The following is a 27,773-nucleotide window of genomic DNA, read 5'->3' as shown; positions in this document are numbered from 1 at the left end:
TTTTGAAATAAAAACTGATCTAACTTACCTCAGAAATTCAGAAGTACTGCCAGTTTATCTATTCGAAGAGATATTAGCACTAACTCTACATTAAATAAAGAATAAAACTATTATAAATATCGTTTTAATACTAGGTGTATTCTTGTTCTGCTTACACGTTATCAGGGACCTGTTCCCGCCAATTATAAAAGTGGCGCCACCTTTATATTAAAAATCAACAATTAACGTACAACACAATTATAGATAGTACAATAATTATTTTAATTATAATTTCTGTTAACTGACAATTAATAAACTTAAAAATTGTGCCATAAAAAAAACAAAAGAATATAATAAGTGTACTTAAAACTTTTAATACTAGTGCAATGACATTTCATGGTCATCTTTCAGTTACAATTTTCGATACAGCGAGTTCGAAATTAACGAAGAGAAAATAAACGGACGCATAAATGCCGGATAAAACAGGATTAGCCTTTAATAACGTCGTGCAAGAGCAGATCAGCAAACGAATAATCGCACGCCATTTTAATCAGCGCCCAGTAACATTTTACAGCGAGCTAACGTGAATTACTACGTTAATCTATTTTACGTCTCATTACACCAGCACACGACACGTTACGGCCATGTTGAGTTTATGAACACGACCAACGTACGAAACGTTATGATATTTTTCGAAATGAACAGATTCGATGATGTAAGTAAAATATAGAATAATATGTGTGTTACGTCTACACAGTCCGTTGTTCAAGGGTTAATAGTGGTATACACGTGTGAATCGAAAGAAAAATAGTCGACTGTTGCCTGGACGTAGAAATATTAAATTGTATTCCTATGGGTCTTCGAGTCGATGGGGTGGAATCGCAACGGGGGCGAAGGGTGTCCGAGATCACTAACCAATATTTAATCAACCTTCCAGGAGAATATTATTCTCCGGACAAATCAAGGACATATGTATCAGACCACTAAGGGGGGTTGACGTTTTCTCTGTGGATATAAAAGACGAAACACCATGTGTTTGTGTATGTGTACTAGTACGCGCACGCATGTTTGCGATTCGTACCATTGACGTAAGCATCTATTTAATACTGAAGATTCTTTTTTATAGGTTAGGTTGAAATATTAACATCCATGGATCAGTGCCACACTCAATTAAATGAATTAAGATTATTATTACTTTTACTTATTTTATTTGTCTAATGTATGTGCACATTCCTCAGTGTTTAATTAGAAATTCATAGACTTCTTTTTTATAAAATGACATAACCTTAAATTATGCACATAATTTATTTCGTTATAATTAAATAATAATATGATGCAGTCATAGCAATTTTTATATTTTAAATTTCTGTAATTCTATGTGAATTTTTATGAAACAGATATGGATTCAATTTTATTATAACGCGAATGTAACGAAGAGAAATCATGGAACGCCTTACGCCAATGGGGGAGCCTGTTCCAATGTATTCTCAACACACACCATAGACGGTTCGGTGTTGTACGGTATACGATGTTCCGCTTGCCCTGGAAGAGAATTCCCCCGGGATGAGACACAGGGAACAGGGTCGAACACAGGACTACTTCTCATCGTGGCCCTTTCGTGAGAACAAGTGCGAAACAAGTGTCGCACAGGTTCGCGTGTACCATGCGTCCTAACAGCCCCGTGTCGTGTTTAGTCATGTAATTTCTCTATCTGAAGATAAATCATATTTCATGGTCTCTAATTCCCTGATCTCTGGCTCACACTCGCACTACTCTATGTGAAAGCATCAGAGACACTTTTTAATCCCAAACGAATATTATTTTTGTATAAATCTTCGTGAATTATTTGTAAGAAGACTACGAAGACAAAGCATATTTGGACAAGACAGAAAATAATTCTCCACCTGGTTTTTACAATTACAGGTAATTATACATAATTGACTTTTCTATTAGATGCTCTAACGTCGAACCCTTCAAATCTCGTCGTAACACCTATTATTCGCAGTCAATAGCTGATTAGTTGCGTTTATTTAAAAACTAAAGTACGACAGACAGGCTGTGATCGACACCAAGACAGCCGCAGGAGATGTCAAGCGTAAACACGAACGGAAGGCTTCCTGGAAGCGTGGCTCTGGTTGTCCAGCGGAAACGGCCTGCCTCGGAATCGATCGTAAAATCGAGAGCCAGGAGAGAGGGATGGCATCATCGAATGATAGCGTTCATTCGGGTTGATGGCTGTTGGGGAGAGGTCGCACCCGACGAACCGGAGCTGGCACACGGACGGGGATGAATGTTGAGACGGCGAGGGCGGTAACTGCTCCGCGGCTTGGTCCGAGGGTGGCTCCAGGGATCGACGAATCAGCGCCGAGAGAAACTCAGCCGGTGACCAAACCCGTTTCTCGGTAACAGGCATCCGGCCACACCCCCCGGCGTGTACCCTCTCCGTCGGTTATTGAATTAAGCTTATCATTTGATTTTGAGGAGACCCACCAGTCGGTCGTCTCGGGCTCTCTTAAGCGGGCCGAAAAACTTCTTTCTATCCGCGGCTATAATCGCAATAATTTGATATCGCTGATCCGATTACGCGTCATAAGCCGCTATCGAGGAGGCGGTTGCCGCCCGCGTCCCTTAGCTCTCGTCCGCGCGACCAGGAGAATTACGTGACGTTGCCACCGTGGCCTGTACACCGGCCTCGATTAACCGACATTCCGACGGAAGAAGCGATCCACCAGTTGGGCCCGAAGTAACGCCGCGGTTAGGGCCCGGAGGAGCGCGCGCCCGCGCGCTCCACACCCTCGGCTTTTTATCCTCCGCGATTATCTTCGATCTGCCTAATCGAATCTCCAGTACTATCCGACGGATCGCGATGATCCAGTGAATGGAAGAAACCTCGTCGCCTGTTCTTTCATCGTCGACCAGGAACAGCCGTCCTCAACGAGCCAGGAAGCATCATGGAGAAGAAATAAGTAATTTCGATGAACTGTCGAGGTGCCCTGCGTTTAGTGTCCCTGTTTATCCGTCTCTGACCTCTGTAACGAAGAGGTCTGTAGTTCAGTTGACCTTTACTACCAGTGCACCCAGTGAACCATGGACTACTCGTACTTGAACCAGGCGGCTGCGGCCGCTGCAGCTGGTTTTGAAGCATCTAGCTGTGCGTTAGCTGCCAGTGAAATGCAGTGTGGTTACGGGGATCTAAGTTCTTGCTCCCAGATGAGTCAAGCTGCTTATCGTTACACCGCGGCGAGAGCAGCCGGCTATCCTGGTAATGCTGGGACCGCGAGCACTGGAAGCAGTACGCCGCTAGGGGCCCATCACACCACTCACTCGCATGCCCACGCGCACCATGGGGCCCATGCAACACCATGCTCCGTAATGGCCGCCAGATCTCAGGAGGTACACCGGCACGCAGCCTCCATCTTCCCGTCGGCTATCAATCTACAGAGTGAGTGATTTTTGTTGTTACTTGAGAAAGATGCTATACAAGGATTGTTTGTCATCTTTTTATGTTTCTTTTAGTGAGCTTGGTTTGCTGTTCTTGATCGAGTTTCCAGATCATTGAAATTGGGTTTAGTTTTTTGTTTAATAGATTTTGTTTTGTGAATGTCCTAGTTGATTTTTAAAGTTTATCATTCAGAAATGATAAAACTATTAAATTTTCAAGGGATGAAATATCATGATAAATCATGCATGGTATATTTCATGAAGGACCATGTGATTAATATAAAATTTGTTATGTATCTTTGTGCATTTAGAAGTTCAGAGCTTCCCATTGTCATTTTTTGCTTTTTTTATCATTTGTTTATACCCTGATTTAATTCTGTTTTCATTATGAAAACTTGATATTTCTCTCAGCCTTGAAATATGTTCATGAAAAAGAATTTTCACTAATCAATAGTGCCCGGTGCTTCAAATTTGTTATATTAAAATAATATTCAGTATAGTAGACAGATACGGTGAAGGAATGAAAAGAAAGAAAAGAAATAATTTCAATCCTCTCCACCATCACAGCACACCAAAAAGTAAAGAGAAAGAACGTATGGACGAATCGTCGTTCCAGCAGAAGAATCGAATTAGAATCTCCTCGTTAATTCAACGAAATTCCAGGAGCGAGTAAATCAAACATCGTCCATCGTTAAAACGGCAGAATTTATAAAGGAACAATCAATTGAAAGCGCTGAAGACGAGGAACGGAGGGTGGTCGGGCGGGGCAAAGAAGATCGTCTTTCCCTTGAAAAAAAAAGGAAAAGAGGGTGGTTCTTCTTCTCTCAGGGGAAAGTTGCCGTCTCCATGCTCGAAGCTACCACGGTATTTCCTCTGGAAACGACGACAAGATGGCACTGAAAATCAATGGATGTGTCTCGTCCTCTCCCGACCCCTCTCTTTCGTATTCTTGCCTCTCTTTCTTCGAATGCTCTCCCTCGTTTACTCATTCCTCTCACCCTTGTGTTGCCCTTCCTCTTTGTCCTGCCTCATCCTCCCTGGGTTCCCTCTGTCTCTCCCTCTACCTCCTCAGTCACTCATTGCTATGGTTACGTTCCATGGTATCCCAGCCATTCTCACCTATATTCTATAATCTATAAGCATCATGGAGAATGTTGCGACCTGAACAAAGTAATTCAAACGGCAGAGATTTTCTTGGCCTATCAGGAACTGCTGGCTCTTCTGGGTGATTTAGAAAGTGAGAGGATTAGGGAGAGCCTTGAGGTTTTGATGATTAGAAGCATTTCACACTTTCATTCCTTAGTATTAGTAACAGTATTTCTAATATAACAGAAATATTAATTAAAGAGCAGAGGATTTGGAGAAATAAAATTATTAATAATGAAGGTGTAAGGGTTGAACCCGTAACTACTGGTATAGATCAGCAGAATGTTCCATTTACCTAATTTACATAGAAAATAAATATTACTTAATTAAAATCCAGGTAATTATGAAGAAATGAACTTATTATTATTATTATTATTAGTACTCCAAGTGTAAGGGTTGAATCTTCTGACAAGGATGAGAAGATTTCCTTTAAGCTTCCATTTCATTGAGATTTTAAGTATAATGACTGGAGTGATAGTTATTAGTAATTAAAAGTTGTCTAATTACTAATGAATCTACGTTATAATTAATGACTTATGAAAACGTGGTGTAGATATCAAGATTGAATGTCTGATTATTGATGAAGATGAATGATAATCTACGTAACTTTAATTTTACTTTCTTAATGAACTTCTTGAATGGGAATGTCATTGAACCATTAATGTCATTAACCATTTTGATTCAATTTACAGGTGGACTGGGATATAAGGCGTATTCTGGTCACGATGGTCTAGCGGAGAAGAGGAAACAACGTCGGATACGAACAACCTTCACCTCGGCTCAACTTAAGGAACTAGAGCGTGCCTTCCAGGAGACACATTATCCAGATATTTACACCAGAGAAGAAATCGCCATGAAGATCGACCTGACGGAGGCTAGAGTCCAAGTAAGTCAATGTTTCATTCAAGAAGACCATTGAAATCTTAACTGAAAGCTGGAAGGAGCGATTCGTGTTATCAAAGCCCTAAAAATTACAAAAGATTTAAATTTTATTCCTTCGATAACTATCTAATAATTACCGGTAATGTGTTGTTAAAATCAAATTTGGGAAACAAACATAAAGAAGATTTTCTTTGTCCTGCGTTTACTTCGGAATTCTCCCATCCAGTGTGTCACAAAATGGAGGGATAAAACGAAGGGACAAGGGTGATGGCGGAACACGGTCCGTGTAATTGCATTACGAGCTCCATTTTCGTTTTCACGGTTACCTGCGAGTCGCTACTTGATGGATTATATCGTCTAATGCATCTGACGGATTAACTTGAACTTCTTGGAGATTCTCCTCCCGAATCGAACCGATGAAATTTATTATCTTCACCATCTTTCACGAACAACAACTTCCTATTTTCATTAGAAAGTGAGAAACCCTTTAAAATTTAAGATTATGTTTCCCAAAATCTGCCTTGAGATTCCTTAAATTGAATAGAAAAAGAAGAAATACAATAATTCTTCTATCCTTTGTCCAACAATAATTGGCCGTCTAAGAATTCTAAGTTTAAACATTATTTTATTTCAAAGTTAAATCATACCTAATTTTGAGATTATGTTCGTTATGAATGTGATATCAGCTGTCAGGAAACCATATTTCTTGATCCTGATCTCCTGTAATAATAATGATGATTGCCAATCAGAGACTAAGGTTAACGCTCGACGAAACGACAGTGGTGCCACATTGTGTGGTACTTCGGAACAGCTCTGCTAAGATTAAATTTATTACGACTTCGAAACGACACGTACTTGAACTATAATCTAGTAGTTGAATGAAATTCTATAAGATCTTAAAATGTTCCAACATTCATCTTATTCATAAGCAATTTAGCTAATTTTGTGTTTTTGTAACATTTCATTCTGTTTACAAATACACAATAGAATAATTTATTAATTTGCCTCGTAATTTGTTATCATCTGTTCATATGAAAAGACAGATCGAGTTAGATATTGTATGAGATTATAAGCAGGAAGGTATATGAACACATGATAATTCAGTAGGAAGTTACTATCAATTTTCTAGTAGTTTGCGGCAACACGGGCAGACCGCCATTTCCAAGGAGGTTTGCCATGACGAAGGGTAGCCCTTACTCAGTTCGAATCTTCCCTAATTCGTGGCTATCCTCCAGGTGTCTTGAAACTCCATACATTTACAGAAAATTAATTGTAAAATTTTTCTTCTTTTCATAAGTTTGTTTTATTGGCCCTTTTGTTCCCTAGGAGGGAAGACCCTTTGTCAGAATTGTTTCTGTCCCTCGATCACCCTACTTCAAATTGACCTGCGTGTCGGTACTCAACTTTGTCCCAATGGGAAAAGAAATCCATGTTGATTTTCCGCGTCTCTCCAAGACTGTCTGTCCCGAAATTGCTAGCCACCCTCTCCGTCGCCTTTTGTTACATGGTTTGGGGCTTTTGGAGGAGTTCACAAGGTTTCGTAGAAATTCCAGTATATAAAGGACCATTTGATGATCTTTTGTGAGGTAAATAATCCCAGAGTCCACATCAGTAGCTCAAAGATTAAAGAAATAAATTTTGAAGTAAGGTTGAAATATCATTCTCACTGATAGGCTTTATAAATCTCACCTTATCTTAATAAATCTCCATGCTAATAGATTAATGACATAACCTAAAAGAAACACTATTTCCCATTAAATTACCCTTAGAAGATCATAGATAACCAGATACCTCGTAAACCTGCATTCCATCAGACACCCAGGTCGTTCTTAATGACCCTGCTATTGAATTAATCTCTCCTATCCAGATCGCGTTCCACTTCTTTCAATTGAATTCAGTCCCTTACGACCGCGTAAGAGCAACGAGCGTCCCTTGATTGTTGGTCCACCAGGCCTGTTCACCCTCGACTCGCTTCTGTTCACGATGCTGCATCCCATCGATGACATCCGAGTGTGGGGTGCACTGTGTCGCGTGGCGACACGTTTCGCTGTTTCTGAGTCACATGTCATTCCGTATGAATTACAACTCCATTAACGTTTCGGGCAACCTGCGAGCATACATAATGCCGACAAGTCGAGCATACATCAGCTAACTCCTGGGCCAAGAGGTTGATTTGTGGGGGCATATGTATAGTTTCTTCGTTGAAGGCTCTATGCCAAATTAATTGTGCTTTTTGACATCTGTCTTTGTTTCTTGAAGTAGTCAATATTTTCTTTTAAGGAAAAATTGAGGTTAGGTTAGGTTATCCATGCGAGGACGATGGAAATTTTTGCGTATCCCTAAAAGTCATAAAGAAAATAGAATAGCTAAGGAAAAACGAAAGCAAAAGATAACCTCAGAAATATTCTCGTCTCCCGGAGACAAAATGCTGCATGAACGGGAAGACTTTGGAAAGATCAAAAAGCAACGAATGGGCAATAACACTTCCTGACGAAGAATTCTCGGGTCGAGGAAGGGGATGGCACAGAGAGGGATGCGAAATGGGGAAAACACTCGAGCTGGCACGGCTCTGCCGGTTCGAGGGTGGCTGATACACAAGGGGCCCATGCCCGGAGTGTGCCCTGGTAATTGCGAGCTCTATGTAGATCCACTTACGGTGATTAAAAACTGTCCTGCTGGGTATCATCCACGTAGAACGACGGGAGGCTACAAACACAGCCACCCAGGAACACGATATTTCGCGTTAAGCTGAAACTTCTTCGGCTCTGGTCCAAGTGTTAGGGCGATTAAGAGGGGATCGTTTGCGTAAAGAAACACTCTTGATCTGTGAATTGGTATCTCGTTTAGAAGTTTTCAAATGTTCCTGCATATGTAGGGTAATTGTGTTAGCTTGTTGCATATGGGATGACGTAAAAGTATCTCCATATGGCACTTATAAAATGATTTAAATGATAAAGTTTGCAGATATTAATTACATAAATCTTTTATTATTTATTTTTAATATACATAATATGATTGATTATTAGTTTCCTCAACACAGAGAATCTCTTTCTTCAATTAGCCAAATAAGTTGGGGCCATAAATGCTATGGGTCTGCAATTGAAATCTTGATTAAGAGCAGCATCGATTGGATGGACCAATACCATTCGACTGATGAATAAATCGTCTGGACAGATCTCATTAACTCTGCATCCACTTTCGTGTTTGACCACCACCGTGACGAGTTCCTGTCACTCTCGAGTCCAATTCATCGAACAATCTAAATACATTTATTTCTTCTGAACGTTCACATAATCATGTACAAAGCTTGAGTCTTCTTCAAAAACTGACTTATTTTAGAAATCTAATTTTTAAGTCATTTTAGGTTAACCTGGGAGAGCGTTTGATTTCTGTATTTGATTTCTTCAAGTTAGGTTCAGATTAGAATAGCCTAAAGATAGAACAACAGTTGCAAGAAATCCTAGGTTAACTGATTCAGAAAGAGGAAATCAGAGCGGGTTAGAACCGTGTAGGGTTAATCGAACGAGCAAATACGAAGCAGACCCATAGAATTCCTAATGATTCGTCCATAAGCTTCTGGGTTTGCTTGCTATCAATGTTTGTACTGGCATCACAAATGTTCCTCTTCCTTTGCTCGTCGTAAAGATGAACAAATAAGTAAAATTATAAATTGCAAATTTTGTACTTTAATTTTATTTTATTCGAAAACAATTTACAAATGGAAGTGGTTTTGTAGTCGACGAACGGCGAGATAATGAATCAGAAGAAAATTCATAGAAGCAAGTAGCCGTGTTTGCCGTTCGATTGGCAAGAAGCGAGAAGCCGAAGGCAACGAAGCGCGTGAAGCGGTGCTTAAATATTTATCCAAAACGAGTCGGACATCTGTCGTCGCGGCTGGTCGCATTTTATTTAGCTGCACCGTATTTATTTAACATTAACGCGAGCGCGTAGCCTCCCTAATTCACGCCGTCGTCGTCGCCGTTGTCGTCGTGGTCCGTTCTGCAAACAACGGCACACATGCTACGGTCTCTTCGGGGTTTGGTCCGTGGCCAAATACGAATTATTACCGTTCTCACTGTCGCTCTACCTTCTGTCCGTGTTACATAATTTTTTCACTGTAAGCACGTAATTTTTTAAAACTTCTGCTTGCCAATCAATATAATACAAAGTTACTGATGAACAGCATAAATAATTGCTCAAATCCAAACCTAACCTAACACCGGAAGATTTAAAAGAGTGAGAAAATATTCGTTAACGATGTACCATGAATATGTAAGCCGGTACGCTGATTTTTGTCGAACGCACCGGGTTAATCCTTCCGCAGGTACGCGAGAAAAAAGGTATCAGGCGAATTCTTCAAACACGCTCGACGTTCGTCGAAGGTCGCTCGAATTTCTCGAACGACGCTCTCGTTCAGCGGCAGCTGATAAAAATCCAATAGCAGTGTTTGCCGTCCGGAAAGGGCAATCACGTTCATCATGGTGTCCCGCACCCCTGACTCTCGGAATCCACCCCCTTTCCCCCTCCAACGAACGTCTGCCAGTCAGCCGCGCGCTAGGGATCCCGAACGTAGCCGCCCCTGGAAAATTTAGGGGTGGGATCCACGTGCACACGCGTGGAGAAACGAACAAGAGAGGGAGAACGCAGGGGAACAGGAGGGAGGGTGGCTTTGCTGGTCAGATAAACGGTAAAGCAAATAAATCCGCTACTTTAACATGCAGGTCACCGCCGCTTTCCGTTTATTTTATTCGTTAAATATTTCATTTGGCCAACTAGAGCCAATTACGAGCGCCGCCTGACGAGCGAAGTGACCAGACGCGCGTGCTGTCCCTCCCTCTTACCCCTTCGCGGCATATGTTTGCCCTGGAAAGATTTTTGGCGAGCCTTTTTCATGACAAATCTGCTTTTGTTTAATAAATTGCTTGATTATGACATAATCAACGACTTTCCTCAGAGAATACTGTATCCTGCACTTTCAAAGAATAAACTATCTCTAATTGTTAATACAAAATCGTGTTTTTAGGTATGGTTCCAGAACCGACGCGCGAAGTTCCGCAAGCAGGAGAGGCTCGCCCAGCAGAAATCCAACTCGCAGAGCGGCATCGGTGTGGACAGCGGCGCTTCCAGCCCGGTAGCGGGCAACGTGAAGGCGGAGGGCCGTTCACCGAGAAGTCCAGCGACGCCGCCGGGCAGCTCCAACAGTGTCCTCTCGTCGAACGAGGTGAAACCGATCGCGAACCCGAATCTGGTCAGCGTGAAGCACTCCAGCGACACCTCCGGGGAGGGCACCTCGCCGAACACTCGAGGAAGCAACAGCGGCGGAGGGACATGGGGATCATGCAGCCCCAGGCCTTTCTCCGCGCTACCACCGTACTTGCTCGACCCCCTGCCGCTGAAAACCGCGAACCTCTACTAATCGTCCAGACGATTGGTGATGGGCTAGCGATCGCTTCGAATGTCAGCCGATTTTAGAAGTTTCCGAACGTTTCGAGGGATTCTGATTTCGAAGAAGAATCGTAGTGGTTCGAAGTTCTGCAGTGATCGAATTGCTTGGGAATTAGCAATAGGGAGTGTTTAATGCCCATCACTACCGAGGATACCGTTCCATACAACCAGAATCGTGTAAATATAGAATATCGTGTGCTGTTCAGAGGACGCTAGGTCAGTCGCGAGGCCGTTCCATAAAACAATTCTATTGTGATAATTATGGAGAAATTAATGAATCTTCTAACATTAACCTGCTATCAGGTCCTCTTTTGTGTTACAGCTTTTATGGAAACCACCGTCGTAATTAGTTTCTTTTATAACCTAAACGAACGGCCTTGTCGAAGGACTTGCTCGAGAATACTAGATGCTGATATCTGTGTACCGTCCTAATTCCTCGTTGATTAATTAAACAGTGTCCAGCAGTTGAGCCAGCAAGTTGCACATGAAGACGTTTAAAAATGAAATTGACTTTTGCAGACCTTATTGAGGAGTTCTGCCTTTAATCTGGTTCGATGGAAATATCAAAAGTAAGGTTTTGATTTTAGACGTCTTGAACAGTTTACGGTGTAACGGGGAGCAATGAGGGAACCCTAATGGAACTCTGAACAGCGTCGTTCGAGGATAAGTGTATCGAGGACATTAATGTGGCCGGCGCCTGTACAGTTGTTGCTATAAATATAGGAGATTAGTGTTTTACACCGTAACTAGTACTTACTGTCGAACGGGAACAAGCTCTTTCTCCCATTCGTCCAGCCAAGAACAAGAAGACGATGTAGCTCCACCGACGTGCGTATCATTGTCCATTCACAATATACATAAATCCACAGAATTATCCATTAGCGTATAAGGATTTATTAAGGTCTGTTCGTGTAAAGCCGCGTACATGCCATACAAATAAAATGAGAGCGAAGAAAAACAGACAGGCGTTCTTTGCTAATGATCACTTGAACGATATCCTTGCTCACTTGACTGAATGACAGTATTGTCTTTCATTTGATAATCCAAGATACATCGGCAGGGTAGTACACAGGTGGTACAGAAGGCGACCAATCCCTCGCCTAGTACAGTGCTTTGTTAGCGGGCCCTACTGCCTGTCTCCCAACGGTACAGGTGGGATACACTATTGTAGTCAATTGTCGAAATGATCAAAGGGAGTTGGGCGAAGCGAAGTACCACCTTGCCCATATACCGTCCCCTTCCAACAAGGCACCTGCACCACTGTGACCTAGCCGTAGGTCCCTCTTTGAGGTCTGCGCTCCAATGAATGAAAAGTTAGCATAGCTATGACGAGTGAAAGTGGAGTCCCGAATACACATGGGCTGGCAGGCCTGCGGAGCGAGGGCCTTCTCCCACTACTCTCTTCAGAGTGGGTCCTGTCTATGGGGCCTTACGTTCAGTCCCCCCACCGTGCATCCACTGGCGGATTGCGACAGGTAAAAAGCGTGCAGAGCCAGAGTAGTAGGGATGGTGGGGCGACATAATGAAGGATAGTACTGTAATTCCTAGCGGTCTCTTCGCTTTTGCTTGTTTGTTTGGCGCGTACGCAGCTTAAAGATACGTTAGTCCCTGACGATACGAATATGAATGTGATCGTAAGAAAGTGATCGAAGGATGAAGGAAACGATAGGGTGACCGTTCCTGATTCTGTCGAAGGAAAACTTATCGCTGTTCGTCGATCGCGAAGTCAATCCTTAAACCGACTGGATAAGAGAAATGTCATCAAGTACGATCGTTTAATCTTTAAGTGGTCGCCTCGGGGATCGAATCAACACAGGGGGCTGGCGTTCTAGAAATCGAGAAATGATATTTATTTTACACAAGACTCGCCGTGGCGCGTTTGACATCGTCAATGTACGCGCGGCTACTTAAAGATTAATCGCGGAGAAAATTGAAGATTGCAACGTGTTATATTATTTGCGCCGACGCTACAAAAGCTTCCGGTTTAAGGGTTAGAACCTAACGAGCACGTTATCTCTTACTGTGTGTGTGTGTGCGCCGTCGATATTGAAACTATTTTTATATAGTAAATGCTTCGGGCGATTGCTGAGCGCGCGAGGCACATCATTTGCATCATTATTTTCCCGAACGATGACTTTTCCTTCGACGCGTCTTCGATCTGACAAATGGAATGTCGAGTGCCGTCGAGACACGATGTTCGTCGCTTCCCTTTTCAAACAGGTCCACAACCCAGCCCAACCCATAGCCCACAATTTCCGTTCGTTCCTTTTCGAAATATACATTTATTGAAAATAATCGTTCTTCGCATCTATTGCATTCTTTTCGTCTATATGTTTCTTTTTTATTCGTTGTCGTTACATCGTTGCTCCTGATCGCGTTTCGAGCAGCGACGGGCCGATGATCGCTTCGAGTTTCGTTCGAGGGTATGAAATTTTGGAAATTTTTCAAAAGTCTTGGAAATCATGAGAAAAACGAACACACCTTCGTATCAAGACTTCGAAGACCTTTAAATCGTTAGTTTAGAATATTAAAATTTCACAAAAATCTTCAATATCGAATCAAAGTGATAAAAAATTTATCAGTGATCGAATCGTTAAAAATTCGTTGCCCATCACTAATTTTCCGTTTGTACTGTATGTTGCTCGTGCCCCTAGTCCCCTGGATACACAGGGATCCAGTTCACCTTCGATTTCTTCGCGTGGTAAGTGAAGACGTCCCAAGATCTGGATCCGTAAGTCTCCGGGGGACTAAGGGGTCCGGAACATGCGTTTCGCGGATAATCGCCATAGAAAAAGTAACAAATTCGATTTGTCACTTACTTCACGATCGTAGATCGTGATCGGTTTGCGTCTCGGTCGTTGGCGCGCACGCGTTCGGATCGGTGTTGCGCGTTGCGGTCGTTTAGCGAAAAGAGAAACGAATTTTTTATCCAATGTACGGAGCAGCGTATTTTCTTCGTCACTTTTGGTCTCGGTGTTAGTCGAGGAAGTCAGGCGCCTATACATATACATATACATATACAATTATGGCGATACGCGCGAACGAACGATCGACCATGCTAGTACGAACGGTCACCGTTCGTTTGCACGCATACCTATCCGGATATAATTTAACTTTTGCGTTTATATTTAAATTCGTATATATATATAAGACTGGTTCGCAAGTCTGGTCAGTTAGGCCATCGTCAGGGTGCCTGCGCCCATGCCGAAGCCCACACCCTTGGGCCCGAAATTTCGGCCGTAACAACCGCGACAGTAGATGTCCCCGTCCGGGCCGTCGTTCAGATTCGTCGAGTCTAACGAACGGTGGCACTCGGCGCAGCTGAAGCAACGCTTGTGCCACACGCGGTTCTTCGAGATCATCTGTTCGGCAGCGTACACCGGATAGCCACAACGCGCACATCCGTGTCCGTCGTTCCGCTTCTGACCAAGTTGAGGCTTTGAATCGATGCTGAAACAGACAAGATTCTTTGATCAAAGTGTCCAACAAATTTGCCATTAAACAGTCACTAGTTGCATTTCAAGTTTCCAGATGGCGCCTCAAGACATAACTGTTATGGGCAGGCGCTTTGATGGTAAGCAAGCCATAAGGTTTTGTTCTATTGAACTTACTATGAGGGAGCATGATCTCCATTCGTCGAGACAAGAGTCGGAGCGTGTCCGAATCCGAATCCTTTGGGTCCAAAAAGTTTACTATAGCAAGATCGACAGTGGATCTCCTTATCAGGTCCATCGCAAGCCAGCATGGAGTCCAATGGTCGGTGGCATTCTGCACAATTGAAGCATTTCTTGTGCCACATGGTGCCTTTGGCAAGCTGTTGTTCAGCAGCGAATACCATGCCACCGCAGCGAGGGCAGCCCTGTCCAGCTGGTGCCTTGATCGAGGTCGTGTCGGGATTGTAGAATGGTCGGCTGGCTGAGATTTCTTCCTCCCTGAAAGAAACATCGCATTGAGCTCCTTGCTTTAAAGAATTAGGCAAAATTTCTGTTTTGAACATCTTAGGACCTATGTGTCTTCTAAGGCTAGACAAATAATGGAAGTCGAAGAATTTACTAACGTTAAACCATCAGTTTGTAAGAAGCCTGATCCGCATGCGAATCCATATCCGTGCGGTCCCCATTTCTTTCCGTAGCAGGTCTTGCAGTAGACATCTTTGTCGGGGCCGTCGCAGGCGATGATGGAGTCAAGAGTTTTGGTGCAATCGTGACACTTGTAGCACTTCCTGTGCCACTCGCGACCCTTTGCCAACACTTGTTCAGCAGCGAACACCACGCCACCACAGCGTGGACAACCCTTGCCTGGGGGAGCCTTGATTATGGCGGTGTCGATCACGGTGGTACGGGGAGCCGCATCGCTATATTCAAAAGGTCACCAACCTTATCCTTCAATTCTTTCAGTACTTGGAAAATGTCATCCAATTTCAAGTCACTCGAATGATGTAAGCAACTACCAGATATTGAAATTTCATTATTTTTATTAAGAACTCTGAGATAATTCTTTCTATTTTGCTATTGGTTTTCATTTGCGCGACTTGATAGATTGGGTAGGCACAAATTTTGAAAAACAAGCTCATGCTTTATTCAAATGCATTAGGGGATGTTTGAACTACAAAGGGTGCATTGATCAGAGTTAATTATTTCATGTGGTAGATTCAACCCCTTGCGGACGAGACCTCTTTTCAGCTGTACTTACCGGTGAATTGAAACAAAATTTTATTTTTATTTAAAACTCTACGTTATTTAATCATCCGCAAAGATTGAATATGCAACAATTTAACTCAAGATTTAATGTAATCAGCTCCATAGTAATAAGGGTCATGCTCGAACACTAGGGAACAGAGTTATTTGCAAATTTCCTTAAGAAATCTTTCAGCAAGTGAAGATAACTAACTCCAGGAGCGTTGAAATAATTAATTACAATTAGTAACTCGACACTCTGAAGCGATTGAATTGCTGCAAGAGAGTAGTGAGGGTGAGTAATAGCGCAAAGCGTTAAGGCGTCGACTCGTGTGGACAGTAGAACGTCGATATTTGCTGGCGGACCTCTGGTCCATCGCATTCTTTACCGACAGTCGGTAAAAACGAAAACAATGATTCCAAGTGTACAATTATCGAGATTCTACTGCACTTGTGTATAAAGACACAAACAAACGTCCATTTGTTCGTTCTTTCATTCATAGATTGGTTTTTCTTTGGGGTTAAATGGAGCCCAATCGATATCCTTGGCTCTTTATGAAGATCGATGGGGTACAGACGGACACACACGTTAAGTGGCGAATTACGGAATAGTATAACTATGGGGTCGCGTACCCCTCGTCCTCAATATCGCACTGCAGCCCGATCCACATAACCCCAGCATGGCCAATACCTCGCGGACCGAATTTCTTCGGATAGCAAGCTGTTAAGCAGACAAGCGCATCATATTATAGTGAGAGAATGTAGAAGCCGAGGCGGGATATATCTCTCGCGTGTTCCCGTCTCAATCTCGGCTCTGAAAACCCACCCATTGGCGTAGCAGTCGCTTTGTAGGGCGCCACCACCCTGGCCGTAGCCATAACCCTTCGGTCCGAATCTCTTTCCGTAGCATACTGCAGAGAACATCAGTTAAAGGAATCTGGTCGTTTTGGCCTGGTTGCCTGACGTCTACGCATGGCACCACGTGTCTGGACGTGTCCTAACTATTTTCTTTACTATTTTTTTCTTTTAATTTTACAAGGAGGATCAATAGATGGGTCGATTTGGAAGTTTTAAAAATTGCAGTCAAAATAATCGTCAACCATAATTTATACTTATGATTTCCTCGACAGATGGCGCCACAGGGTGGAGCAACTGGTGCACCTATCGTAACCTATGCTACTTCATTGAGCTTTTTGGGTTCTAAACACAATGTAACTGTTATATATGACAATTTTATAATAATAACTGGAATGGTTCTGATTTTTATACCACTTTTACAACTCTTTTAAACACGTCCAGTACGTTATGCCTCTGCTTTATAAACCCTCGGTTACCTCACCTTTGCAATAGATGTCCTTGTCAGGACCTTCGCAGCAGTTGACGGAATCTAATCTCTTGTTGCAGTTGGCACATTTAAAACATTCCCTGTGCCATTGCTGCGTGGGACACAAAGGGACGAGTGTTAGTCACCAACAGTTTTCAGAGGATTCTTAACGAGTCTTACGTTCTATTATACATAGTTATTCCCGAGATCAGTTTTCTCAAGTGCTATTACTCCGGTAGGTCTTATTTTCAGAAAGGCATTATTCCCAATGTATCATAATTACAAGGGCTGAAAATAAGATTTGTATCACGGTACGACTGCCCCACTAATGCTACTCTACACCTGTGGACACAAAAATATGGGACACAAGGACCAACACTCACGAAGTTCGAATAAAAAAATATAGGCAATCTTAAGGGGAATTAATAATCCGTATGATCCAGGAATTGTGCGACAATTTATGCAACACTTTGCGCCAGTGTGTACGAAAGAATTATCATTTCCTTTTTTTTCTCTGAACGAACAAACAGTGTTAACTAGCTGTTGGACCATCACGAAGGGGTTGGGGGGACACAAAAATCCGTGAAAAAATAGAGAGACTTTTTGGATTGCAAAAAGAGATACCTCGACAATATATTTCGCGATCGGGACCATCGCAATGAAGCGTCGAGTCCAGAGACCGTTGACAGACTTTGCACTTGTAGCATGACTTATGGTAAGCCTAATCACAAGAAGCAGGAATAACCATGGTGTGCCCGGTAATAGGCGAATTCTTCTCGCGATAATCTGTGAAGGGTCTTGGTGCCGCGACCATCTTATATACCGAGTGTCATTTTTAAATCTATCCATCATTATTATTCAATTATGCTTGAAATTATTTTTGGAAAAATCCTCAAATTATATAAATTAACTTTTATTGATTGATTCAAACAAAACACCCGGTATACTTAACCAGAGTTCATCAAACTTTCTGTATGATCTTGAAAACGAACCAGACAGAAAGATCATGGCGATTTGTTTCGCGTGTACCGAAAAAAACAGCTCGTCGTAACTTGGGGTCATTCCAATTGGCCAGCGTCCGTGGTATCCCTAGGTTAACCGTGAACATAATGGATTTCATATCTCATATTTTCACTTTTAACGATTACGTATGCCAATTTATTTTGAATTCAACAAGTTTCGCCCTCGAACACGAAGATACTCGACGTTTTTCAGTTCATTTTTGTACTATGAGTCATCTTTGCGATCCTAACCTATATGTTCGCTTTGAGAAGCTTCTATTCAACGTCAGGACAGATTGGCAGCGGCCTAAGAAGGGCAATTAGCCTCCATCGGTTTAATCCTCGAATACGATACTCGGTTCCAAGTTATTTTCCAACATCGAAGCATGTCCGCTCGGCCAGTTGGTTAGCTGCCAACCTCTATAAAGACAGGAAAAGTTTCTGGGCCGGCACCAACGGCAACAAGCTACGATCCCGCCGCTCATTCTCCACTGAGCTAGGGCTTTTTTTCCCCACATTGTTATGAAATGTACCGGTTTCATCATACGGTAAGATTACGGAGGATACTTTACGGTCCATGAGCCATTGGCACTGTGTCAGCCAGGTGGTCTGGTCAATTTTAGCATCGAATTACGCGAGGCCACCCTCGAATATTATTCGCGACTCTGTCTTTTGCTTTCACTGTTCCTTCAAAACCAACCTTCATATGACAATCTTATTTTTAATGAATTTAACCAATATTTGCACTGCAATTCGTCAAATGATAATAGAAAATTTAATTCAGCTTCATGAAGAGCAGTGGGACCAGCTATTTTACTTCAGTTCTCTCTTCCAAAACGTCCGCGGACAAGATTAGCCATGAGCAATCGCAATATATCGAAGAAAATTCAACGAGCTACCGTCTTAATAATTAATAACCCGAATATTTCGTAACCCGTATGAAGTATCAAGTTTCCGGGACGAAAATAGGAGACGGCGCTTCTAACACCATCTTCCGGACGTAACGTGGACAATTGTTCTCAGCCGTGACAAATCGCGGCACCAAGGTGTTTTACTCTACTGCACGCAATGATGCGGTCGAAAGTGACCGTCTTTCGAGGAAAACTCACCCTTCCTCTAGCCAGCATCTGCTCAGCTGCGTACACGTATCCTCCGCATCGAGGGCAGCCCTCTCCTTCCGGTGCCTTAGCGATCGCTCGTGATTCCAGAACAGCGTTCGATCCTCTCGATAATTCCCTAAAAATGCGTCCTTTGTAGAGATCGGATTGTCAGTCGTACGGTTAGCGTGTGTGGTCGAGCTGCTGGGGATTCCCAACAGCAGTGAACCACAGCCCCTCAACGAAATGAACAAATTTCAGGACGATACAGACACTGGACAAATATTTTCATAGTTAAATTTGTTGGAGGCTTTCGGTAGATTTTCTACTGAAAAGTTTTTTCAGGAGTTTTTAAACAGTTTCACGAAGATGAACGAAGACAGGGGCCGTTGGACACGTAGGGCTGGGAATCACCAGGGACCAAGCGGATAATACAGAATACAAATGAACAAAAAAAAAAAAAAAACACCACTGCAAAAAAAGAAGAAGGAAAATCGAGCGGCGAACACGTCGAGGCGGGATATTCAAAACCCGTTTCTACGATCGGTTCACTGGTCGAACAAATGATTACCAGAAACCCGTCACAGAAATAACAACCCGACGGTTAGCGTGTTAGGCACATGTTAGTATTAGGTTAGTATCCCCTTTCCCCTTTGCAACCACGCAAAAGTGGCTTCCGCCGAGCCCCGAGAGGAGAGCCAAGAAGCGGATAACGTGTGTGTACGTGTATATGTGCGCGCGTGTACGTGTGTTGACAAGAAAACTAAACAATAATACAATTTTACTCGAGTGAAAATAAAAGAAAAGAAAAGAAACAAGTGAGGACAGAGCGTGAAAGAATAGGAGGGAGCACATGGGATATGGGCTTGTCGTGTAGTACGTGACAATGGTTGAGGGTGCTAACGGAAGTAAGCCGAGGAAGAAAGTGTAGAAAAGAAAGAAAGTCTTATTACAAAAAAATGTAGGTGCGGAACAAATAGTAGCCAATTAAAAATCAAAATCAAAAGTGATTCGATACCGATCGTGGAAGCCTTACAGACAAAAGCTTCTACTCATCTACGTACATAATTCATTTCTACACCAAGCGAGCGCTCTAACAACCCTATGAAGCACCCAACGAGTTAACGTGTTAGCAAGGTTACGGGGTTACGTGTGTGTTTCGATAAGAAAAATAAATAAAAGGTACGAGAGGCCGTGCAGGTGTGCGGATCGATAAATCGTAGAGAGAGAGAAAGAGTGATGGAGTAAAAAAAACGGAGAAGACCAAAAAGAAAAAAAAAGTAAAAAGAAAAATAACGAAGAAAAAAAAATGAAGAAATAAGCTCGTTTCTTTGGTCGTTCACGAGAATGTATAAGGCAAAATAAGAGACATAGGCAGATATAGAGAGAGAATAGAGATAGATAGAGAGAAAGAAAGAGGCGGAATCAGACTCGGTGCTCACCATTTTGATTTTGTTACTCGATAGTTCCCTTTATCACGAGGGGTGCGCGCAGGCTCGTGATAAAGTGACAACATATATTGTTCAATGGGCCTCCGGTTGGCTCGCACTCGACGGGGCTGGCGGGGGTAGTTTAAGGTGTACATATAATATTCTTTTCTTTTTTTTTTTTTCGATTTGACGTGCTTTCTTTCTTTACGAAAGGGGTCCAGGGTTTCGGGGAAACTGGGTGCAGGTTAACGGACGGCCTGGCAGGTTCATCCATGAACCTTGCGCTTGGTACGCTCTCCTTTTCCTCTGTTTTGCGACGCCAGGCCGAAATTTCGTGCACTTTTTTCTATTATTCTCTGTTTTCTATTTTTTTCTTCTTTTTTTGGGTTATAGATATAAATATATATACATACGTATCTACATGTATGTACACCGGTGCAAAGGAAGTGTTCGAACCACAGCTTGTGTAGTCGAACCAAAAATGACACAACATAAAAATATTTGATTTTAATAGTTAAATTTGTTCGAGGCAGGTGAGCAGTTAGGTTAGGGATCTGAGGCCATCTTTGATTCTAATATGATCCTGAGTACTTTTACACTTTTAAAAAGTTTTTTAATTAATTCTTAGTTGTAAGAATTAGTTAAGGATAATCTACCCAAGTGGGAACACCACCATAAGCCCTCGAGCAAACCTAACCTCAAAAGAGAATAGTTGTAAAATATGTGTTACAGGTAAGATGGAAGTACATCTTTTGGATAAAGGATTAGAATTGTTCGAATATCTTCGTGCACCCGTGTACATATCGAAGCAGGTTGTGTATGCATGTACAGTGGGTCAAAAATGTTTTCGACACAACGAACCCGTCGACCAAAATCTTCCTCATCTGTACCATAGTAATTTTACTATCGAAAAACTGATCCAGTATGTTTGTTAAAAATAATGGCAAGAACATTTTTGTCCAACCGTAAATGCGTTCGTAATTCGCGAAGCAGTACAGTGTCAATGAAGAACACCAGGAACCTTCTGTTTTTTTTTTCTTTCCCTTTTTTCGTCTTTTAATGGCACTTATTACAGATGGTACAAATGATTCTATAAACTAGCGTAATATGTAATGTAATCGCATTAAAGAAAAAATAAAATAAAAGGAAGAACAAGTATATACATATGTATATATTCGCGTGACGTGCGTGTGTATATATATGCATATACACGATCGAAGAGAAAAGTATTCGATCCGGCACGGACAAAGAAAATTAAGGAAGAGAAACAATTATAAGAAAGACAACGGAACGAAACGTAAAAGAGACTCAGAAAACGAAAAGAAGAAACAGAAACGGGAAGTTAAACGTGACAAAAAAAACGAGAGAGACAGTCGAACTAGATTAAAACACAGTTAATTATCATTATAATAAACGTCGCGTCGTCGTCGTCGTAACATCATCATCATCATCATCATCACCATCACCATCATCGTTGTCGGTGCCGATGGACGACGAAAGGAAGGGGGGTTAGGTTATAGGTTAGGTTGCAGGCAAGTGGGCTACAAGGATGTTGAAATTCACAACATAACGAACAGAAAATAAGAAAAGGTGAAATGCCGGCTCGTTTAAACACGAGCCTCCAACTCCAACAGGAACAGGGGAGACAGAATTTCGAAAACAGAAACAGGACTACAGAGATTTTGGGCTTAGGATCAAGTGGACAATCTGACACGGTCGTGATTGTTGTGTACACGTGCACGAAGACGTTATGATCCACTCAGAAGGGCTGCTGTTCCATCCAGGTTCATTCTTCAGGGCACGATTTGTCAAGAAGAGGATCATGCTGTTGGATCTGTAGGCTGTCTGGTTGATTCGACGGTCGATTTCGTTGGTCTATTTCATTCGTTCTCTTGGTTAACAACAGAGGGACAGGGTTTGGGGTTCAGGATCAAGGGTAAGTAGTTTTTCGAGGTGTGGGTGAGAAGAGGAGGGAGATGGACGACGGCAGGTGCACTCACTCGCTACTTTTCAAGTGTTCGCCCTGATCCATGGACAGGCAACCAGCGCCACCACCGAAGCCGTATCCTTTAGGGCCGAACTTGCGGCCATGGCACACTTTGCAAAACAGCTCGCCCTCGTGCTCGGAGCAGTTTGTCGAGTCAAGGAGTTTGCCGCACAGACCTGGAAGACAAACACACGATTCTTTGGCTCTGGTCTTTGTGACCCTGGTGTCAGTTCCCCACACGCCAGCCTTCCCTATGGAGAAAGGCGACGTAGAGGAAGAACAACGACTTCCATGTGCATCATAAAAAAATAATGGTAACTATTCGTTCGTATCTAATTGATTCAATTTTCGAGAACCTCAGCCTTAAAAAATTAAAACTTATTTTAAAGAAAATTCATCTCAAAAGGGTCATGCCAGATTTATACTGATATAGTTACTGAAATCACGAATTGAATACTTTACAAAATTTCTTATTTCGAGCGATAGTCAGAGTTTTCAGCGAGTTCGTACAGGGTCGTTGCACCCTTAGCTACGACGCTGGGTGGTTCCAATTGATCGCTGGCTAGCATACAAAACTAATTAAGGCCAAGACAAACCATCCGGGACTGGCATATAATTTATTTATAGGGTCGTCTAAATTTAAAAATGGCCGATGGTGTTTTTGCGCAACGAGATAACTCGTTTTACCTGCTACCGACGACGAACGTAATCAAATGATTAATAAATTTCTTCTTGAAACGTTGTATATTGATTCGTTTATGAATAAGAAAAAAAAATTTAATTATCTTTTATGTTTGTCTTCCTATTTTTTCGTCTAGGATCTCCTACATTGAATTAGGTTAGGCGTAAGTGTTGATGAAAAGTGGTTTTCAAACCCGCATTCAACATATAAAAATCTATAAGAAATGTTCATTGAATATTCCAAGTCCAAAAAAAGTCAAAATTTATTTAATAATGTAATTAATTAATAGCAGCATTTCTACGATAATTCCTAACCTAATATGGATCACGTTCATCGAATTATAAGATGAAGGAAAATACGTAACGTGCAATTCAGGTAGTATGTAACACTTAAATGCAAACACTTACCACACTTGAAGCACATCTTGTGCCATTTCAGTCCTCCGGCAACTCGTTCTTCCGCGGCGTATACGGATTTGCCGCATTTGGGACACTTAGGGTGCTCTACTGGTTTGAAAGGCATTTTGTTTATACTGAAAAAGAGAAAGAGAAACATATATTATTATTAGAATCAAAATTAAATGAAATAATCTTGAAATGATCAATGGTGAATCAAATGGTTATTCAATTGTCCTCTGACAAATGTAACTATTTTTGCACAAATCCATTGTATACCTCAGAATTCAATTAAAATCACAATGATTAATGCATCCCTATTTTTAGAAGATCCTTCAAGATTTTCGCAAACTCTATCAATCACGTCTCATTCAGACCCCATGAATGACTGACAATTGAAAATTTATAAGAAATTTTCTTCCTCATTTTCTAAGATAAAATTACAATGAATATTTCGTAAATCCTTAATCACGATTAAACTTAAGATAACTGTTGTTTGATGTAACTCAGGCCAATTCACCTAACCTAACCTAATCCAAGCTACGTCTCCATGCCAATTCACATCACCACCCAATATATATCGAAAGATCATCAATTTCCTTCATCAAAGAAGATGAAAGGGGTGCATCAGGCACAGGTGTTGAATATTAAAGGTTCATAGAACATAGAAGACTATTTTAAGTAATTAAAATCATAGCTAAAGCCGAAGGACATTTTCCAGAAAAATATAGGAATATAGCCTAACATCAATAAGGTTAGGTTCACTTAAAACAATAACCTATCTTCCTTCTGTCTAAACAATGGCAGGATGTGGTATGTGCCGCAAGTTAATGTTAAACAACTGATTGAAAATTCAATGTGGCCAGAGGTGTATAAACAAGGATTCACATCGCAACAGCGATAATTCAACAGGCGATTACTTAACCGTACCATGAGGAACGTAAACAATTTCAGCCTCCGCCCTACTGCCGGTGAACGAATCTATTTCTGGGACAGGTTTGAAGCCGACATGTGTGCTCGGTCACAAACACCAACAGGAAATCAGAGACTCGAGGAAAAGCTGAAGAGCTTACGTTCAACTTCAAATTCATTTACATAAATATAATTTCAACAGAGGACCATATGTTTTATATTAACATTTAGAAGATACTGGTCCCTAATGGAGCCATGAGAATTCTGCTAATTTTGTTCAAACGTCAGATTCTTTAATCCTCATTAATAATACTCTCATGGAGGCTTATTAATATCATCTACAGTGAAAGTAATAGTAACACGAGACTTGAACTATCCTTGTGAATCTTGAAGTCGATAAAATTTTAGATTTTTATATGAATGGAGAGCAATTCATTATAAATATTGGCAAATTGAGCCTAACCTAAAAATATTATATCAGATTAGAACTTCCTTCACTTGCTATTCTTCTCTTAATTTAAAAAATTGATCATTTTGGGCCTTAAGACCATGAAAATGGTAATAACAAAATGGTCGCTCTGAACAACATTGTTGTTCAGCAACATGGAATCATCTTAAACACCAAGGTACCCTACTGGCCCAGGCAATGTCCTTATCAAAATTGTTGGAGAACATTTATTCGCACGTCTTTTGGAACCGTCTATAGTGGCAACGGTATTAGTAGAGAGGCTAGAGAGACCCGGAGAGAGCAGCAAGAGAGACGGAGGATTCTATATCCGTGCAGACGCGAGGCGGACCGCGAGGCCGTATTAGGGAAGGTGCTAGATTCTCCACAACGCGGTCGCCATTACCCCTACCTTCGAAACCTGCACATCCTCGTGTCGTTTTTAAGTAGGTTTTCTTACCCCATCAACGTCTGATGTTGGACTATAGCTATAGGGGTATGGTTACAAGGGTGCTGTAGTAGAAGCAGCCTTAGCTGGTATGGCACAAGATAAGAAAGGCCATCCATTTGGGATGACTACTTGCAAATTTAATTTTAGTGGTATTTATAAATTCCTAATATGTAGGAAGTATAGGGACCAGTGCACCCCATAACAGATTACTGGTATAGGGCTAACCTAGAGGGCAGCACCTGTAATTAAGACCCTTGGACTTATCATCACCTGTGTTTTATTTAGCTTTCTATAAAATCTATATGACTCATACGGTGGAAAAATAATATTGAAGATACAGCGCGTCACGTAATTAATGTTGGAAGTTAAACAATAACAATTCTATATAAAAAAATAAAATTTGTTGGCACGTGGCTTCATAACTTAGAAAAATCAATGAAAATTTTTATTTGAAACTCATGTTCTTTAACAAATTGAAGGGAAGTGAAGGGAAGAGAAAGCATTACATCACAACAGTGCAAGAATGCTGTGCCACCCTCGTGGGTACTAAATCTAGTCCGTCTCAAATTTCATGGCTTTTCGGCGAACACGAATTCCACTCATCTGAACTGAAACTTTTTCTTTTTATTGTCAAAACAACGATCAAATTTCTTTCTTCTCCTAAACCATTTTTCAAAAGCAATTATGAAAGCAAAATGTATCCCCAAAATATGCCTTGCTCCCTCTAACCTAAAAGCCAATTCCTTAGGGCAACCCACTTCAAACAATCACCAGTCCTCATTTTCAATATTCTATCAAGTCAAAATGTATTAAACTTAATTATTATAATCAACTGCCCTAAAAATGCCACTGTCCTGCTTTGGGCTATGCTCGGAAGTCTCAGACCGACCATCATGTCATCAAGGATTCAAAGCATAGGGACCAACAGTTAGTTGCAAGGAAAAAACTGCTCCCTTCACTATTTGAAATTTGAAATTAAAAATCCTTAGGTCCTGAAAGTAGCTGGGACAGTGGTGTGAAGATAGGCCTCCCATGATCACGGACACTGATGTCTTGGTACTCACCACCGTTATCGGTCGAAGTCACAGGTGAAAATGGAAACTCGGGTAGGAGACAGGCGTGACGATGAAAAAACACCGAGAAGCACTCTACACCGCACTAATACTGGATTCGAATGGCTGTTCTCGCGTCGTGACCGTCCTAGTCATAGCCAGGGGTTTGCACACGGCACGTGTGCATCGGAACGTCAGTGCTGTTGACGACAACGTCGCGGTGGCAGAGGGAGTACAAGCCGCCTTCCATCTAGCGGGGGTGTTACACTATACTTTGAGATGGCTAGTGGATAGCGAGGTGACTACCGGGTTCTCGATAACGAATCCTTCACACTCCTGATCCTTGGGACTCCCTACAACTGGTCTTTCAAGTTTGTGTGTCTGGTCCTTTGAATTTGGTATCATTGGAGGTCTGTGTAGCTGATAAGTAAAATTTCGGATGAGTGATCCTTGAATCTCTTATATTTGGTACGTGGTTAGCCCAGAGGTCTGTGTGATTGATAAGTAAAATTTGAGGCAGGAGGATTTTGTAATTTGGTATGAGTGATCCTCAGAGACTTAACATTGTAGGCTGACCCTTTAGGCTTATGTATTTTGACATTTGGTATAAGTCCTTTTATGTAACTGGTTAACAAAATTTGGTATACTTGGCAAGAGTGATCCTTGAAGTTTTTGGGATGCAGCACAGCTGATCCTTCCAGTTTGTATGATTAATTAGCAAACTTTGGTGAACTTGGTACGAGGATGTTTGAAGTTCCTGTAAAGTAGCACAGTGAAACCTTGAAATTTGTGGAATTGATTACAGAAGTTTGGTATAGTTGGTAAGGATGATCCCTGAGGTTCCTGTAATTTGGTTAATTATTTTATCATAGATAAACAATTTTTCATTTCAATTTTTCAATTTTTTTAACTAGAAGACATGTTATCAATTAAAAGGAGATATTTTAAGGGGAACTGGCCAACATCTGTCAATACTGTCATGAATCAACCTGATCGCGATATGGCACTTCGGTATTCGTTTACATTCTACTACAGAGGGAAATGTGTTTTCTGAGCGATGAACCAGCGAAGACACACCGAAATAAATTTATTACTCATACATTTTGGACTAACTCCCGGAGCATAATGGCATCCGCGATGAACGGCAATGCGATACGATAATGTTTTCTAGGTTAACACTGATTCAACATTGGTGGTCCATCGATCAAAATCGATGATATAGCAGACATAAGTAATACAATTTCATTTCTTAAATAAAAATATAAAATAACATTTCTCAACACAGATCCCATATTTTAAATAGAGATCTTCATAAACTTAACCTCCACTATTTTAACCCTACCAGTTCAAACAGCAAAGTCAGGGTAATTAACGAATGGAGGATGGTTCCAGTTTATTTCGAAACGAAACGAGGATAGAAGATAGTTG

At 41.6% G+C, this 27,773-nt stretch overlaps 2 protein-coding genes across 8 annotated transcripts; one reads left to right on the top strand and one right to left on the bottom strand.

Moving 5' to 3' along the window:
• Nucleotides 1-420: 420 nt before the first annotated feature.
• On the top strand, nucleotides 421-13,283 carry LOC114871548 (homeobox protein ceh-17-like). 3 transcript variants are annotated; one of them, XM_029177587.2, is made up of 6 exons: nucleotides 421-694; nucleotides 917-1,067; nucleotides 1,377-1,902; nucleotides 2,023-3,421; nucleotides 5,259-5,452; nucleotides 10,472-13,283. In XM_029177587.2, exons 4-6 carry the CDS (start codon nucleotides 3,067-3,069, stop codon nucleotides 10,862-10,864), a joined length of 942 nt encoding a protein of 313 aa, XP_029033420.1. In that variant the 5' UTR covers nucleotides 421-694; nucleotides 917-1,067; nucleotides 1,377-1,902; nucleotides 2,023-3,066; the 3' UTR covers nucleotides 10,865-13,283. The 3 variants fall into 3 exon arrangements, with proteins under 3 accessions (XP_029033420.1, XP_029033421.1, XP_046145319.1); XM_029177588.2 differs by lacking the exon at nucleotides 917-1,067; XM_046289363.1 differs by having other exon boundaries at nucleotides 421-1,067; nucleotides 1,377-3,421.
• On the bottom strand, nucleotides 12,715-26,515 carry LOC114871547 (muscle LIM protein Mlp84B-like). Of its 5 annotated transcripts, none has more exons than XM_029177582.2 (9): nucleotides 26,358-26,515; nucleotides 23,498-23,622; nucleotides 22,422-22,584; nucleotides 19,004-19,130; nucleotides 17,518-17,614; nucleotides 16,203-16,290; nucleotides 14,951-15,247; nucleotides 14,505-14,825; nucleotides 12,715-14,343 (listed from the first exon to the last, which is right to left on the bottom strand). In XM_029177582.2, exons 2-9 carry the CDS (start codon nucleotides 23,610-23,612, stop codon nucleotides 14,067-14,069), a joined length of 1,485 nt encoding a protein of 494 aa, XP_029033415.1. In that variant the 5' UTR covers nucleotides 23,613-23,622; nucleotides 26,358-26,515; the 3' UTR covers nucleotides 12,715-14,066. The 5 variants fall into 5 exon arrangements, 4 of the variants coding, with proteins under 4 accessions (XP_029033415.1, XP_029033416.1, XP_029033417.2 ...); XM_029177583.2 differs by lacking the exons at nucleotides 16,203-16,290; nucleotides 17,518-17,614 and adding exons at nucleotides 16,396-16,480; nucleotides 16,909-17,005 and having other exon boundaries at nucleotides 26,358-26,510; XM_029177584.2 differs by lacking the exons at nucleotides 22,422-22,584; nucleotides 23,498-23,622; nucleotides 26,358-26,515 and adding an exon at nucleotides 20,434-22,415.
• Nucleotides 26,516-27,773: the final 1,258 nt, after the last annotated feature.

The sequence above is a fragment of the Osmia bicornis genome, chromosome 16 (assembly GCF_907164935.1).
Source record: "Osmia bicornis bicornis chromosome 16, iOsmBic2.1, whole genome shotgun sequence".
Lineage (NCBI taxonomy): Eukaryota > Metazoa > Arthropoda > Insecta > Hymenoptera > Megachilidae > Osmia > Osmia bicornis.
This window is presented reverse-complemented; position numbering and strand designations above follow the sequence as displayed.

Excerpts from the sequence above, each read along its gene's own strand:
- LOC114871547 (XM_029177582.2), bottom strand. The coding sequence starts at position 23,612 with ATGCCTTTCAAACCAGTAGAGCACCCTAAGTGTCCCAAATGCGGCAAA. Across the intron at positions 16,291-17,517 it reads TCGCGAAATATATTGTCGAG|CTTGCTATCCGAAGAAATTC; the intron begins GTATCTCTTTTT and ends TCTGCTTAACAG. Across the intron at positions 14,826-14,950 it reads TTACAAACTGATGGTTTAAC|GGAGGAAGAAATCTCAGCCA; the intron begins GTTAGTAAATTC and ends TGTTTCTTTCAG.
- LOC114871548 (XM_029177588.2), top strand. The coding sequence starts at position 3,067 with ATGGACTACTCGTACTTGAACCAGGCGGCTGCGGCCGCTGCAGCTGGT. Across the intron at positions 3,422-5,258 it reads GTCGGCTATCAATCTACAGA|GTGGACTGGGATATAAGGCG; the intron begins GTGAGTGATTTT and ends TTCAATTTACAG. Across the intron at positions 5,453-10,471 it reads TGACGGAGGCTAGAGTCCAA|GTATGGTTCCAGAACCGACG; the intron begins GTAAGTCAATGT and ends TCGTGTTTTTAG.